Source organism: Python bivittatus, unplaced genomic scaffold (assembly GCF_059951505.1).
Source record: "Python bivittatus isolate LINGU-HERP-01145 unplaced genomic scaffold, Pbiv_v1 ctg000070_np1212, whole genome shotgun sequence".
NCBI classification, from domain to species: domain Eukaryota; kingdom Metazoa; phylum Chordata; class Lepidosauria; order Squamata; family Pythonidae; genus Python; species Python bivittatus.
This window is the reverse complement of record NW_028277034.1, coordinates 23,901,875-23,917,527: the sequence shown is the minus strand read 5'-3', so window position 1 is coordinate 23,917,527 and position 15,653 is coordinate 23,901,875. Positions and strand designations below refer to the sequence as shown.

The 15,653-nt window shown below is 34.6% G+C and overlaps 1 protein-coding gene across 1 annotated transcript in view; it reads left to right on the top strand.

Moving 5' to 3' along the window:
• SMARCA5 (SNF2 related chromatin remodeling ATPase 5) overlaps window positions 1-15,653 on the top strand; it is a 28,262-nt gene that overhangs the window by 1,883 nt on the left and 10,726 nt on the right. Inside the window, exons 2-19 of the mRNA XM_007428840.4 lie at window positions 2,073-2,147; window positions 2,619-2,785; window positions 4,708-4,808; window positions 5,945-6,045; window positions 7,216-7,395; window positions 9,279-9,434; window positions 9,523-9,654; window positions 10,666-10,734; window positions 11,111-11,220; window positions 11,356-11,582; window positions 11,927-12,048; window positions 12,125-12,277; window positions 12,559-12,691; window positions 13,380-13,528; window positions 13,681-13,800; window positions 13,904-14,014; window positions 14,738-14,851; window positions 15,026-15,148. Coding sequence (XP_007428902.1) covers window positions 2,073-2,147; window positions 2,619-2,785; window positions 4,708-4,808; window positions 5,945-6,045; window positions 7,216-7,395; window positions 9,279-9,434; window positions 9,523-9,654; window positions 10,666-10,734; window positions 11,111-11,220; window positions 11,356-11,582; window positions 11,927-12,048; window positions 12,125-12,277; window positions 12,559-12,691; window positions 13,380-13,528; window positions 13,681-13,800; window positions 13,904-14,014; window positions 14,738-14,851; window positions 15,026-15,148 — 2,343 coding nt within the window. The remainder of the gene's footprint in view (window positions 1-2,072; window positions 2,148-2,618; window positions 2,786-4,707; window positions 4,809-5,944; window positions 6,046-7,215; window positions 7,396-9,278; window positions 9,435-9,522; window positions 9,655-10,665; window positions 10,735-11,110; window positions 11,221-11,355; window positions 11,583-11,926; window positions 12,049-12,124; window positions 12,278-12,558; window positions 12,692-13,379; window positions 13,529-13,680; window positions 13,801-13,903; window positions 14,015-14,737; window positions 14,852-15,025; window positions 15,149-15,653) is intronic.

The following is a 15,653-nucleotide window of genomic DNA, read 5'->3' as shown; positions in this document are numbered from 1 at the left end:
TAATTAGACTGAGCCTGCATTACCAAACTTGTTTGAATCATATGTGTTTTTTTTTAATTTTATTTTTAGTGACATAGTAAAGAAGGATGTGAAACTTCAAACATTTCATTGGTAGCATAATTCAGGAATGTATACATAAATAAGATCACAGTGATTAGTTCCCATATATTTGGAAGGTGAATAATGAATTGATGAATAGTCTTTAGGATAGAGGAATTCTTTATACAGGAGTCTACAAATTAAGTAGAACTTGGTAGTCAAGCATTTCTAGCCATTTAGTTAGTTTTTATCCCACCCTTTTAAAATATGTTTGGGTCAACTCAACGGAGTGAAATCCCATAGTAATATAATAATCTCTGTATTAAATACTGTCTAAATTTGATGTGGTTGTATAATTTCTCATGAAATTCTCATGACTTTTACTTCATGACTTGGCCCACAGTTTTTCAGTTTGGCCCCTTTCAAATTTTAAAGGCTATTTATAGCATATTTTATGTAATATGTCACTGATTTATATAAGTTAAAATAACTTACTTTAGTAGAAAATAAAGGAAATAAGTATCCTATGTTAATTCTCTAAGAACACATATTTACATTAAGGGTTTGTGTGTGTAAAATAAGCATTTTAGCTTATAGGTTTTATTTATTTATTACCTACATTTATATGCTACCCATATCTGGGGACTCCGGGTTATTTATATCCATAGAAGAGCCTTGCCACATTTAATAAAATCCAATTCATATTACAAACATAAAAGAAAATCAAAAGCAGTATTTAGACTTATTAGTATTCTGACACTTCATGGATAGAGAACTTAATATGGTTCTCTTGGGTGTATTGGACATCTTGGAGTACAGGAGTTTGATAGAAGCCACAGTGGCATAATAGAAATATATTATATTATATTATAATATTATAGATAGAAGCCATCATGACATAAGCGTGCAAATGATGCAAATTTTCTAATACATACATTTGCATGATGACACATGTGGTGTCACCTCCCTACCCCCAATGCCTTGGAAAATATTCAGCAAGAATTTCTTATTGTAATTAGATTGGAACATTGAGATAAATACTTTGCTTCTTATCTGATGGCACTTGGCTGTTTTAAATTTTGTGAAGTTCTGTAAGATTGTTAGGGTGTCTTTTTTTTTTTTTAATTTCATGATTTATTTTGTGAACCACCTAGAAATTAGTAATTGTAGCCACTCAGAAATACTGGAAATAAATATATTGGTTACCTAAAAATAGATCCCATTGGAACCAGCTAACCTTAAATTAATGTCTCCCAGTAGAAGCGAATATGGAATTGGAAGGAAACATTTCACGTTTGAATCTAAGGCTGTGCAAAGCATCTGAAAATGTGTGGAGTGTGTTGTGCAGAGAAACCACCCTTTTTGAAATGTTCACATAGCTTCATCTACCAAAATGCTTCAAAGATTTTTCTGGCTGCCTTTTCTCTTTGAATGCGTGTATATGCATGACCATGCTCTGGGTTTCTAAGTGCAATCCAAGATGCTGGTTACCACCAATAATGTCCTATATGGTTCCAGGTCTGGTTATCTTCAAGACCTCCTATCACATATAGAGTCTGCCCACCCAGTCTGAGGATGCTGAAATTTCTCAGCTATTGAGAGGTGTAACAGGAGGCGGCCCAAAAATGGGCGTTCTTTTGCAGGGCTCCTTTTTCTGGAACAGCTCACCCAACTGTGAGGCAAGAATAATTGTTATTCTCCTGGTCTTCTGGAACCTTGTAAAAATTTGGCTGTTCTGTATGGTCTTTGGAACTTGATGCTGTAGAACTCCTTGTGCCAGGATATTAATATTATATAATATATATAATTTTACTGTAATGTCATATTTTGTCCCTGTTATATGTTTTATATTATTATTACATTGTCTGCAAGCCATTCCTTTTGTACCACTTAGAGTATGCTTTACTGAACTGGTTTATAAACTCATAAATAAATGCTGTTGCTGTGTGTAGTTTGGATTTCCAAAACAAAGCTTAATGTTTGTGAAGTTATAACATGTGAAAAGATAGTAAGGAATGTTATTTGTTCCTTAGGAACTAGTTGGTGATGAATCTCCAGGAAAACAAAAAGAAAATCAAGAACCAGATCCTACATACGAAGAAAAAATGGTAAGTATTTTATATTAATAAACATTGTAGTGCAGGTGATTACTTTAATTTAGGAGTAGAAAATCTGTGATTCATGCACTGGGCAGCTGAGCATCTCAAGATTGGCTGATCTACTAAATATGGTTAATATTTCATCACTTGCAATTTTGGTTTGTTTTGGATAGCTTTTAAGAATGGAAATAGTAGCAGTTTGTTTCTTAGAGGCCATTTCCTACTCATACCCTTAAGTATCCTTCAAAGGCAGACCACACACACCCCGCCCCAGTATTTAGCCACACAACTTCTAGTGGTGTCACTGTAATCAGAAGGCTTCCTTGGCCTTCCCAAAGATTGGGTGCTAAATTATGGTGTATTCTGCTTTTGCCCATATTTTGTAATCGATTTCCAAATGCTGAAAACTAATTTTAGAATTTGATTTTTTTTCATATAAACTTTATTGATTTTTTGCTAACTTTTATAACTTCATTGCAGCAAACAGATCGAGCAAACAGATTTGAATATCTGTTGAAGCAGACAGAATTGTTTGCACATTTCATTCAGCCTGCTGCTCAGAAGACTCCAACTTCACCCTTAAAAATGAAACCAGGACGACCAAGAATAAAAAAGGATGAAAAACAAAACCTGTTATCTGTTGGAGAGTGAGTACTACTGTTAAGCTGGTTATCACCAGAGTTATATCCATTCTGAAAATGTGTTATTGTAATATACAGGTAGTCCCCAGTTTAAGAACAAGTTCGGTTCCCAAGATCTGTCCTTAAGTCAAATTTGTATGTAGTATTTTGTAATGAACTCTAACTATTGTATCTTTAACTTGAATCATTGTGTTTTTAACTTGTATTTTGCTACAATAGGCTCAGTTAACTATGGATCATCTGTAATCTGGACGTTCTTAACCCGGGGACTCCCTGTATTTTTAGTGCCTTTGAGTTGTAATATGCAGATGGGATCATGAAACTAAATAAATAAATTTGAAAAGCACCACAGCTCTCTGATTTGGGAAGCAGTAATATGAGATCCATTAGTATGGAGTATTGTATCTAATCTTTAAACCTTAAAACTAAATTAGTGTGAATATAATCTTATAACTAATACCCTATGTGATTGAACACAGATATGTAGACCCAAAAGTAGACCATGATTGAACATAAATATATAGAGATTCAGGTAGACTGTACTTAAATTGTCCGGGGAGGTCTATCTCTGGTGAGAGTTGGTAAAGTCATATATGTGAAACTCTTCAGGATGGGATATAGGGAATGCCTTCTTAGTGGTGTTTAAGAAAGCTTTAAAAAGTCATCCATTTTCATTTGGCTTTTAACAGTGTCTAGTTAGTGTTGGTGGGAAGTTTTAATTTTAATGTCTTAAACAGGAATTATTAGCAAATTTAACTTTATTGTGGGATCTGTTTTAATATGGTTGACTTATGTTCATCACCCAGAGACTTTGTAATGGGTGGGCTAGAAATCCAATAGATAAAAAAATATATAAAATGTAGTGAAGATGAGACAAATAGGAGAGGCAATTGGATAGGGAATGAAAGAAAAGAGAAATGAGAGAAGACCTCTTTGGGAGTTTCAAAAAAGGGTTAAAATGCACTCAATTAGAATATCCCCAAGAACTAATTATAAGGCTACTCTTCAAAGGCATCCTCTCTTCAGCAGTAATATTTGCAGTCATTTGTACTTCTTGTCTATTCCTTTGATTTCAACAGTATCTGTTGGACTTTATATTCATTTCAAAACTTAATGATTGCCGGGGTCCTATCTTTGAATGTCCTTTTCTCAGCATGTGATGTAGGATTATCCCTTTCAACTCTTTTTAGTTTGGAGTTGGATTGGGGTGGAAGATCAGTCCTGCTATGTGCCTTTCATTGGAGTGGGCAGCAAAGTTTGTCTAATAGAGACTATATGTGTGCACTCTGAATATTTCCAAAATCAAGTGAAACTGCAGGGGTGGTCTTAGTTCACTTCATAGTTTACACGATTGAAAGACATGGCAATGTGATGTGCTGATGAGGTTGGATGGTTTAGAATTTGAAAAAAAAAAAGACACATTAATATTTTCTGAAAACCACTTATGAGGTATTTGCCAACTGAGTAGAGAAACCATGCAGAGAATAGCTACTGAATTCTTTTCAACTCCTTAATAGCAGTTGTTTGAGAGGCAGGAAAACATGAGCTTAAGAATGAGAATGGACTCAATAGCATCTTGAGCTGTGGACAACTGCCTCTCCTACAGGGATGCATTGGGAATTTTTTTGTGTGGATTGTTTTTCCCTGCAGTCTCCAGATAACTGAATTTTTATTTTTTGATTTTTTTGACTTCCCCCAACTAAATGTTTTCCAAAAACTCACTTAAGTTTTTAGGGAGTAATAACTCAGACAATCATAAGTCCTGTTACATAAAAAGTATAAAAAGTTGGGTTGGATGCATTTTTTTCAACCAAATAAGAATTTAGCTATGTAGCTTGTAATAGCTGTTTCATTGATTTAAATTTTTGGCTTGTTTTGGAAGGTACAATAGTTACTGTTTATTTGTTTGACTTATCCATTGTTTCTAGCTATCGCCATCGTAGAACTGAACAGGAAGAAGATGAGGAGCTTTTAACAGAAAGTTCCAAGACTACTAATGTATGCACTCGATTTGAAGAATCTCCATCCTGTATGTAATACTTCTTTGTTTGTTTGTGTGTGAACTCTGTGAACTGACCAAAATTGAAAGACTTTGATACTTACTTCGTTCCAGTTAGTGTCATAGAATTCACACATTTGCCAAGTATTAGCCACTCAAATTAATATATTTTTTACATGTTATATGCTGCCTTTCGAAACAGTCTTCCCAGAACAGATTAGTAAACATTCACATTGGCATTTTTGAATCAAATTTTGCATGCAAACTTTGCAAATATGCTTATTCTATCATCATATTCTACTTTTTTATTCATAATATCATACTTCTAATAGAATGAAAACTATTTGAAGCAATATAATTTTCTGGGGGAAAAAGTGAAAATGGGAGCGTGTTTCAACTTTCCAGCTTATTTTCCCAAGTTGGTTTCTCAATTGGGCATCAAACCGATCTCTTCCAGAACTACTGCAGGGAAGTTGTGTGCCAGCTAAATCCACCCCGTTATTTAATTGTAAATTAAATATATGTGTTTGTGTGTGTGAGTGATTTCAGTTTTAAAGTTATATAATTTTAAAATATATGTCCAAATACGTGATCAAAACTGTTTTTCTTCCTTGATGCTGAATGTGTACCATACAACACAAATTCAGGGATTTGTTGTTTGCTACTTCATAATGAACACTTTAATAGATGACAATTTCTGGTGATTGAGAACGTACCGTTAACAGGGGGAGGGGACTTATGCACCATGCAGAAAAGTACATTCATGCATTTGTACCAAATAGTTTACTGTGGTTTGAGAGGGTTTGTTTATCCTGTTATCATGGCATATTAAGAACAACCATGTTATCATGCTGATATTAGAACAATCAATATTGTTACTCACTTGTACTCTGTTACTGTTAATTTTATGATATTGGAGCACATCTTGTTTTGCAAACATTGCAGCTAGTTGGTGGGAATGAGAACACTTCTGAGTTACCCGTGAATTTGCTTTGTGCACTTTTAACTTAGTCATGATGTCATCACATTTTGCACTTTTTCTGTTAAAGACACGGACTGAATGTTAGCCCTTTTTCCTGTGGTATTGGGAATACTTATTATGAAGAAAATGTGAGGTGACTTTAAATAATTTTATTATTATTACTTGCTACTGTCTCTTACTGCAGATGTCAAATGGGGGAAATTGCGTGATTATCAAGTCCGAGGATTGAACTGGCTCATTTCTTTATATGAAAATGGCATCAATGGTATTTTAGCAGATGAAATGGTATGCAGAACAATTGATTTTATTTAGAATGAAATTGAAAATTAAAAATTGATTTTAATTGTTACAAACTTGTCCAAGTTTTTTGTGGTGAACTGTTACTAAATTTTGACATTGGTTTTAAATTATTTAACAGCAAGAAATGCAAGACACAGTGAATCAATTTAAAATATATAATAACAACAGAATATTTTTATGTCAAAATGTATGCTTTCAGGTTGTAGCTTTTCTAATCAGGAGTGTTTCCCATTATAAAAGGTGCAGATATAGTGGTAAAAAGCCTAATAGCTAGTAGATAGATGTTCAGCATTTTTTTAAAATCAGTGCTTATTCTAGTAGCAAACTGAAAGTTGTTTTTTAATTTGGGTGGTAGTTGGATGGATAAAATGTATTTGTTATTTTATGTAATTAATCATGACCAGCTGTATTAAATTAAGACATTAGAGAAAAATGTGGGCTATTTGACTTATTTGTAAAAATAAGATTCAGATATAGTTTCTAAGGAATGTTGTGTAGTATATTTGATTGGCTTTCCTGAAGGTTTACTCTCTTGAGTAGAATTATCTAAATTAGTCTTGGTTCTGGATCTATTACTGTAAAGACTATAGGAACTTCAGAATGTTTTACTTTATGTTATGGAGTTGTTCTGAGTTTCATATTTTGAGCATGACACTTCATGCAAGTTGTAGTCTAATTTTCCTTTGCTGTCATAATTCTGAATATATATTTTTTATTATAAAGGAATAATATGCTAATGGTAAAGGGAGTAGCATAGTTCTTAATGTTGATCTAACTAGAGATAGCTATATATGTGAAAATGGATATTCTGGTAATAGAAAAGCCCACCCTTCAGTCTAAGGGTGACCGTGGCTAAGCAAATCTGACAGAGTTCTTAATGTTTAGATAGTACTTCCAGGATGAATTTATGATCTAGGATGTGAATATATATGCTTATATGATCATACATTTCCTAAATGTAATATAATGGCATATGTATACACATATGATTCCAAGGTATATAAAAGATAGCTGGTTGATTAGTGTGTAAAATTGCATTTAGTTGTTGCTGAAATCTGCTCATGAAAACCCACTATATAGATATATACATTTATATATGTATTTATCTTGCTCCCTGGTACAAATTAACTTTATGTATATATACATTGTTAACAGGGTCTTGGAAAGACATTGCAAACAATTTCTCTTCTTGGGTACATGAAACATTACAGGAACATTCCAGGCCCTCATATGGTATTGGTTCCCAAATCAACTTTACATAATTGGATGAATGAGTTCAAGAGATGGGTGCCAACTCTTCGGGCAGTATGTCTGATAGGGGACAAAGACCAGCGAGTGAGTATGAACTCACTATGTTTCTACTAGCCATATACATGCTTAGCGACCACAATTAGGACCAGCAACTCTGTTGCTAAGCATCGTGGTCGCTAAGTGAAACTTCACATGGACCGCTACAGACTTATGGTGTCACTTCCCATTTGGTCATTAAGCAAGACATCACGTGACTGCAAGTTGCGATTTTACTGCTGCTTCTCCATTGACTCTGCTTGTTGGAAGCCGGTTGTGAAGTGCGCAAATGGCGATCACATGACCACTGGACACTGCAATGGTCGTAAACCCCCGCTGGTTGTGAAGTGGCTGAATGTCGATCATGTGACTGCAAGGATACTGTGATGGTCATAAAGTTACATTTCAGCGGTGTCGTAACTTCAAACGGTCACTAAACGAGGTCTGCCTGTATCTTATAGGTAGTCCTTGACTTATGACGGTAATTGGGACTGGAATTTCCGGCGCTAAGCAATGCATTGGAAAGCGCAATGTCATGTGCCTGCATCGCTTAGCAATAGTAATCCTGGCACTCCCCATTGCCGTTGTTAACCGAATTCCACCGGTCATTAGCCAAGGACCCATCCCAATCCAAGCCATTCTGGGCTTGATCCCTCCCAGCCCTGAGCCTCGGTAAGGTAAGGGACTGCCTCCTCTTCAACTCCCCCCACCTGCCTATCTGCCCCCCCATCTCTGCCCTTTCGGCTGCCTTGTGGGGTGGCAAGGTTTTTTTGATGCAAACGGCTCTGGGGCTGCAAGAAACCCCTGAACCACAGCACAGTGCAAAGCTGCAGGCACCCCTGGAAGCCTCAGCTGGCCCAGCCTAGCGTAGCAGCGCAGCATGAAGCCACAGCACTCTGGGAAGCCCTGGCAGCATGGTGCAAATCTGCAGCTGCCCCAGCACAGTCCCAGCCGCAGTTGTCCTTGTCATACTGCACTCCAAGGCCCCTTCCTCCCTGTGATCTGCATCCCCAGCTGAGCTTCACCATTTTCTTGCTCCCGCTGGTGATGACCACCCACCCTGGTCTTTCACAAGGCAGCTGTGAGGCCATCTTCCCCAGGTCTTGCAAGGAAACCACTGCACACGACCTTGGGAAGAAAGCAGCTGCCTCATGAAGAGCCAGGCCAGGCATGCTTGGTCAGCAGCGGGAGCAAGAAAATGGTGACGGTCAGCTAGGGTGGCAGGAGCTATGGAGTGCAGGGGAGCAAAAGGGAAGGTAGGGGGTAGGGGGAGTTGAAGTCCTCCTGAGTCATAAATGCCGGCGGGCTGCCAAGTGCCTGAATTTTGATCACTTGACTGCTAGGGTGCTGCAACAGCCGTAACTTTGGAGACTGGTTCTAAGTCCCTTTGTTCAGCGCCACTGTAACTTTGAACGGTTGCTAAGTGAATGGCTGTAAGTCAATGACTACCTGTATTCTATCAAGCAATTAAATGATATGGATTACTTGTAAGTTTCTTATCAGTTATATCTCTATTTTACAAATGCATTTTATGCAAACATTTTATACTGTGTTTCAGATTTCATAATATGGGGAGCAGCTTAAAGTTGTATACAGTATATCCTTTCCAGTTAAACTGGAATCTACTTCTAGCCGGGACAAATGCTTTTAGGTCAGAAGGGTGATGCAACACAGTTTATGAATTTTTGGATTAGCTATTTGCAGTGTTCCAAATTACCCTGAGTCTATAATTCTATATTAAAGCCTGAATTTGCTCAGTGTATTAAGATTATATTATATGAAGTTCTGGGAAATAAGTGGTATCAGATTTGAAATGACCAGGGTACATGGATGTATTTAATTATAACTAACCATAAAATATGCATTCTGTAATAACAATAATGATTATTTCTTCCTCTAAAATATTTAATTCAATATTTTCTCTGATTAAGGCTGCTTTCGTGCGAGATGTTTTGTTGCCAGGTGAATGGGATGTCTGTGTAACGTCATATGAAATGCTCATTAAAGAGAAATCTGTATTCAAAAAATTTAACTGGAGATATCTCGTTATTGATGAAGCCCACAGGATTAAAAATGAAAAGTCAAAGGTAATTTCAAATATCCCATTTTGGTAAGAATTTAAATTTTACAGTTTGTCTTCCTGTCAGATATTTATAATAATTACTTTTCTTTCAGTTGTCAGAAATTGTGAGGGAATTCAAGACTACAAATAGGTTATTGTTAACCGGAACGCCATTACAGAACAACTTACATGAACTCTGGGCACTTCTTAACTTTTTATTGCCAGATGTCTTTAATTCAGCTGAGGTAATATATTATTTTCTAAATGTTTTATGTTTCTTAATTACAAAATATGTACATACATTCATAAAAGATTATGTGACATTTATGTAGATGAGGTGATTGGTAAGCAGTTTGTGGGTGAGGCCTCAGAATAATACTCAAAATCACTACATCCCAACTGCTAATAGATATAGGAAAATGATCATCATGTGGGGACTGTAGTCAGTAGGGAACATAGATACAGGTTTGCCTCTTTCGATTAAGAAGCTTTTTCTCAGCAACTATAAATAACCAGAGCAGCAATTCTCTACCAACTTATATGTTTGAATTCAATGAGATTTTGATGATGATGATGTGCGGTCCACAACAGATTTGAATATGGCACTGTGAGCTGTTAAATATGAAATATAGAAATATTTATAGTTGAAAATAAAATAATTTTTAAAACTTTCAAAGCATTTGATAAAGAGGGAGCATTTCTAGTAAGGTAGAAAATAACTGTACTATTCCATGGTGATTATCTTCATAAACGGATCCCTGCAATCCTGTGGAATATATGACACACAGAGAATAATGCTGTTCGATGCTGTGGCTCTCTTTTGCAGATTGGGAATCAGCCTTAACTTTAGTACTATTTCTGTTTTCTTCTCAATGACAACTATATTTCCTTTATAAATTGGAGACAAACTATGGTTTAAGTAGGTCTGAAAAATTATTATTGTGTTACCCATAATCTCAATGTATCATATGAAATTATAGATAATGTGAGAAGAGTGGGAGTATGTTCATTTATCTCAATCTAATTTTGACATCATGAATGGCAGACACTAGCAGCATACCTGCATTATTTGAGCAAGAAATCAGAATTGAAACACGTTATCATGTTTTCTTTTGGAAAGCTAGAACTAAAGGTAGTACTTGAATGCTTCCATTTGTACTTAACAGATGTGTAGTTCTGTTATTAGGCAAATAATATATTAAATGCTGATTGTATTGGTAACATACTGGATTATAAAAACATGTTCTTTAATGCAGGATTTTGATTCATGGTTTGATACAAACAACTGTCTTGGGGATCAAAAATTAGTGGAACGGCTTCATATGGTGAGTTTTTAAAAAACTGAACTAACTTTGGACTATTTTAACTACATAGCTCACTCTGTGCAATCTTTCTATGTATTGTACCTGGAAAGTAATAATACATGCCACTAAGCCTTGCTTGAGATGCTGTGTACGTTCATGTGGAAACTGGAACATTTTTCAATTCCATAAATAACACTAATAGTTTAGTGGTCATTGGGAATTCCTCTATCTTTCTTTCCAGAAACATTACATAATAGTTGAGATTTCTCCATCTGCATGTGTGAGGCCCTTGGAGCCAAAATCAGATTTAGAATAAAAAGCTCATTCTCTTGAAAGAGAGATTAATCCAATAGGCACAAGTATTTTAGTGTGTAATATTACATATTATAATTGGCAGGTACTACGACCATTTTTGTTACGTCGTATAAAAGCTGAAGTAGAGAAGAGTTTGCCTCCAAAAAAAGAAGTTAAAATATATGTTGGTCTCAGCAAAATGCAGAGAGAATGGTAAGTAATTAAAATTAGTATATAAATGAATATAACTTCTCCACTTTGCTGATTTTTTAAAAATTAAATCTCGAAATGTTTGCATGACTTGAATGCAGGATTTGGAGCCTCAATTGTTTTCGTCTTCCAATATAGGTACACAAGAATCTTAATGAAGGATATAGATATATTGAACTCTGCTGGAAAACTGGATAAAATGAGACTACTAAACATACTTATGCAGTTACGAAAATGTTGCAATCATCCATACCTTTTTGATGGAGCAGAGCCTGGTCCACCTTATACAACAGATATGCATTTGGTTACTAATAGTGGCAAAATGGTGGTTTTGGATAAATTGTTGCCAAAATTGAAAGAGCAAGGTAACTATTTTATCTTATTGCTAAAAAGTGTTGGAAAAAGGCTTTACTTGGTAAAGATCAAGAACATTTTCCCAATTGCTTGCACTATTCTCTATGCATAAAAATGATGATGCTATTAATTTTTTATAGAATTAAATTTGTGTGTTCCTAAAGCATCTGCTATAGTTTATTAATTGTATAATAATTAATTATATATTAATTTTGCAGGCTTTCCAATAGTTATGTTTATTCAGTTTGTATGTTGCTTTATGACTACATTTACTTATTCCAGTTCTTTGGAAGATTTATTTAGGAAGAATTTATTTGAGTAACTGAATTTTTAAAATTCTTTCATCTTTCAATAGGATCACGAGTCCTAGTTTTCAGTCAGATGACAAGAGTGCTAGATATATTAGAAGATTACTGCATGTGGCGAAACTATGAGTATTGTAGACTTGATGGGCAGACACCTCATGATGAAAGACAAGTAAGCATTCAGAAACAGGACATGTTTTTATTTACCTTCAAACTCAGTGTGAATTGACCAACTCTTTTTATTGTAGGCTTCCATTAATGCATACAACGAACCTGGTAGTTCAAAGTTTGTCTTTATGCTAAGCACCCGTGCTGGTGGCTTGGGAATCAACCTAGCTACAGCTGATGTTGTAATTCTATATGATTCTGACTGGAATCCACAAGTAGACCTTCAGGCTATGGTAAGTTTGATTAGTATGAAATCTTGGGTTTGAATCTGCTTTTTTTTTTCCAGAGACATGCAGCAATATGTTTGATTGTCTACCTGAACTTTTGATGAGAACTATTACTTTAAAATAAGCTTTCCATGGTAATCTTTTAGATATTATTTTTAAGCTGCAAAGATTTAGACTTTTAAAAGTTATTCAAGTGAAGTGATATTTGTTCATCAATTGCACAATGTTTATATTACAAAAATGTAGTTTTTATGAATAAATTTATTGACTTTTTTCCTACCGCATAGGATCGTGCACATAGAATTGGTCAGACAAAGACTGTTAGAGTATTCAGATTTATTACAGACAATACTGTAGAAGAAAGAATAGTAGAAAGAGCAGAAATGAAACTTCGCTTGGATTCCATAGTTATTCAGCAAGGTAAAAGATATAGATACTGTTTTTTTATATCACATTTAGTTAGTAAGTTAAATATAACATATCTAAACTTGGCAGCAATGCGTACAAATCAAAAAAGATTGTTAAGTATTGAGGTGGGAAAAATGCACAAGAAGTATTGGCCAGACATAAACTTGATAGTTAAAAGGGAGAACTAGGATGTTGATTTGAGAATATTCAGTGTTATGATTTTAACTGCAAATAATTGGAAGATTACAGCACATTTGATTGAGGCAAGTTGCAAGTCTGATCCACAAGTATGAACAATTGACAGTTTTTATACATCGAAGAAAAACAAACACTGTGCAAATATTCAGGAATTTACTTGCTTATGTTGGGAAATTGTATTTAATGTTTTATATGAATAATTGGTCTTCCCTTTTCCTGGAATAGCATTACAAATTACATTTGAACAATAAAAGTACTGTATGGAAGTTTGCTAATTTTATTTATTTATTTGCCTAGTATTGCCACAGAAGTAAATGTGCTTCAAATTGCATTATTGCTTTAATCATAGTCCAGATTTCTGTACAGAAATAATTTTTAAGCTTTCCTTTAACTTCAAAATATAAATTAATGTCATAGTATCAAATACTTGCATATTGTAACTGTCTTTAAAACTTTTTTATGAAGTCTTTAGCTTCTTGACAACAGTCTCTTTTATATTCAGGAAGACTAGTAGATCAGAATCTGAATAAATTGGGAAAGGATGAAATGTTGCAGATGATTCGACATGGAGCTACCCATGTCTTTGCTTCAAAGGAGAGTGAAATTACAGATGAAGACATTGACGGTATTTTGGAAAGAGGTGCAAAGAAAGTGAGTTGATACTATGAACTAGTAGAAAAAGTTATCCTAATCCTCCTAATTGAAATTTTATCAGAAAACCACGTTGACTATATATGATCACTGTTGTTGGTGGTAAAGCAGATCATTACAAAACACTAATTAAAATATGTTTGTATACGTAGACTGCAGAAATGAATGAAAAACTCTCCAAAATGGGTGAAAGTTCACTTAGAAACTTTACAATGGATACAGAGTCTAGTGTGTATAACTTTGAAGGAGAAGATTATAGAGAGAAACAAAAGGTAATGATGGAATTTCAGTTACTTTAGTATGTCAGTTAACTTTAACATCCATTTATAACTATAATGTTTCCATATAATTTTCTAAAAATGCTACATATTGCAGATGGCATTCACAGAGTGGATCGAGCCACCTAAACGTGAGAGAAAAGCCAACTATGCTGTTGATGCTTATTTTAGGGAAGCTCTTCGTGTCAGTGAACCAAAAGCACCAAAGGTGAGTCATTGAAACTTCTTAAAAATAGAATAATTTGAAGAAAAGCTTGTGTACTTACTCCTAAAATGTTTTATGTATATCAGTATATTGATATACATCAGTATATTGATGAAATTTTTAGAATGTAAACCATGCAAGCCTGTTTTTTTTTTCCCAGCAGATTTTAATTGCACTTTTATCAGTTGTTTCCAACTGTACCTGTTTAGTCAGGTCTCTTCTCCAATGGTTAGGGTTAGAATAGAAAATAGTTTTAAAATATCTTATCTGTAGACCGTCAGTTTCATGTTCCTCTAAAAATAACACAGAACAGCTACCATTCATTGAAATGCTTATTAGAATTTTTATATATGTATATGTGTCTGTGTATATATGCCCTGCACATTGTTATTATTTTTTGCTTTCTTATTTTCTCTCTGTTTACAACTATATTGTTTATTTTTCTTTCTGTTTATTTGCTGTGTTCTGTAATAAAAGCAAAAAATAAAAATCAAGCAGAATTGGAGGTTGCAGAAGTTAATCCACTCGTGTTTATACATTAAAGAGTTTTCTTCAAATAAGAAACATAATTGAATACATCTATGTATCTGTCAGCGGAGAGACACTTTCCAGTGGGGCCTAATGGCATAATTTGGAAGTAGTTTGTATTTTATTTGGAAATTAAATGCTGCCTACTTCTGTTACAGAATTGATTATGATTACAGTGCAATGTGTCTTTTTTTAAAGGCCCCACGACCTCCAAAACAGCCTAATGTTCAGGATTTCCAATTCTTTCCACCACGTTTGTTTGAATTGTTGGAAAAAGAAATTCTTTATTATAGAAAAACTATTGGATACAAGGTAATAGTCATCTATGTTTTGTTTTTTCATTTTAAAAATTAAGAAATTTCTTAGTTTTGCTATATGACAATAAAGGTACGTGTTTTGGGTAAAGCCACAAGAGGTTTATATATAAAACTATAATTTTTTTTAGAGCATATGAACTGGTTACTTACGAAAATATAAATTTCTTAGGTACCTCGTAATCCTGACTTGCCAAATGCAGCTCAAGCACAAAAGGAAGAACAAATTAAAATTGATGAAGCTGAGCCTCTTAATGAAGAAGAGCTAGATGAAAAGGAAAAGCTACTTACTCAGGTATTCCCCACCTTCTATACAGATCTGTACTTTATTCCTTTTCTGGTATAGGCTTAGTAGGTATTGTGGGAAAAAGTGCTCTTATTGTAAAGGAATAAATTTGAAATCCAGTTTTGTTAAGTCATTTTGCAACTTCTGACTCTCTGTAACTCGATGGACATCGTTTTGTTATTAACTCTATCTTGTAAGCTTATACTTGTGTCAGTATAGTCACCTTGATCTCTGTTGGCCTCCTTTTCACTTGCCTTCAAATTTTCCAAGTGCAGTGTTTCCTCCACATCATTTGCCTTCCCTTTATGAATCAGAATAGCATTGGCTTCCAGTAACTAGTGTGGTTTTAGTTTACTGGAGTACAGTGGCATAGAAATGCCATAAACAATCTTTATTGTGTCCTTGTCTTGAGATGAAATCCAGAAAAGGGAAAGGTATTGTTTGTGGATAATTTTTTTCCCCAAGAGGTAGAGCTGACCTTTTCTAGATAAGTGGACACTCCTGGAGTAGCCTT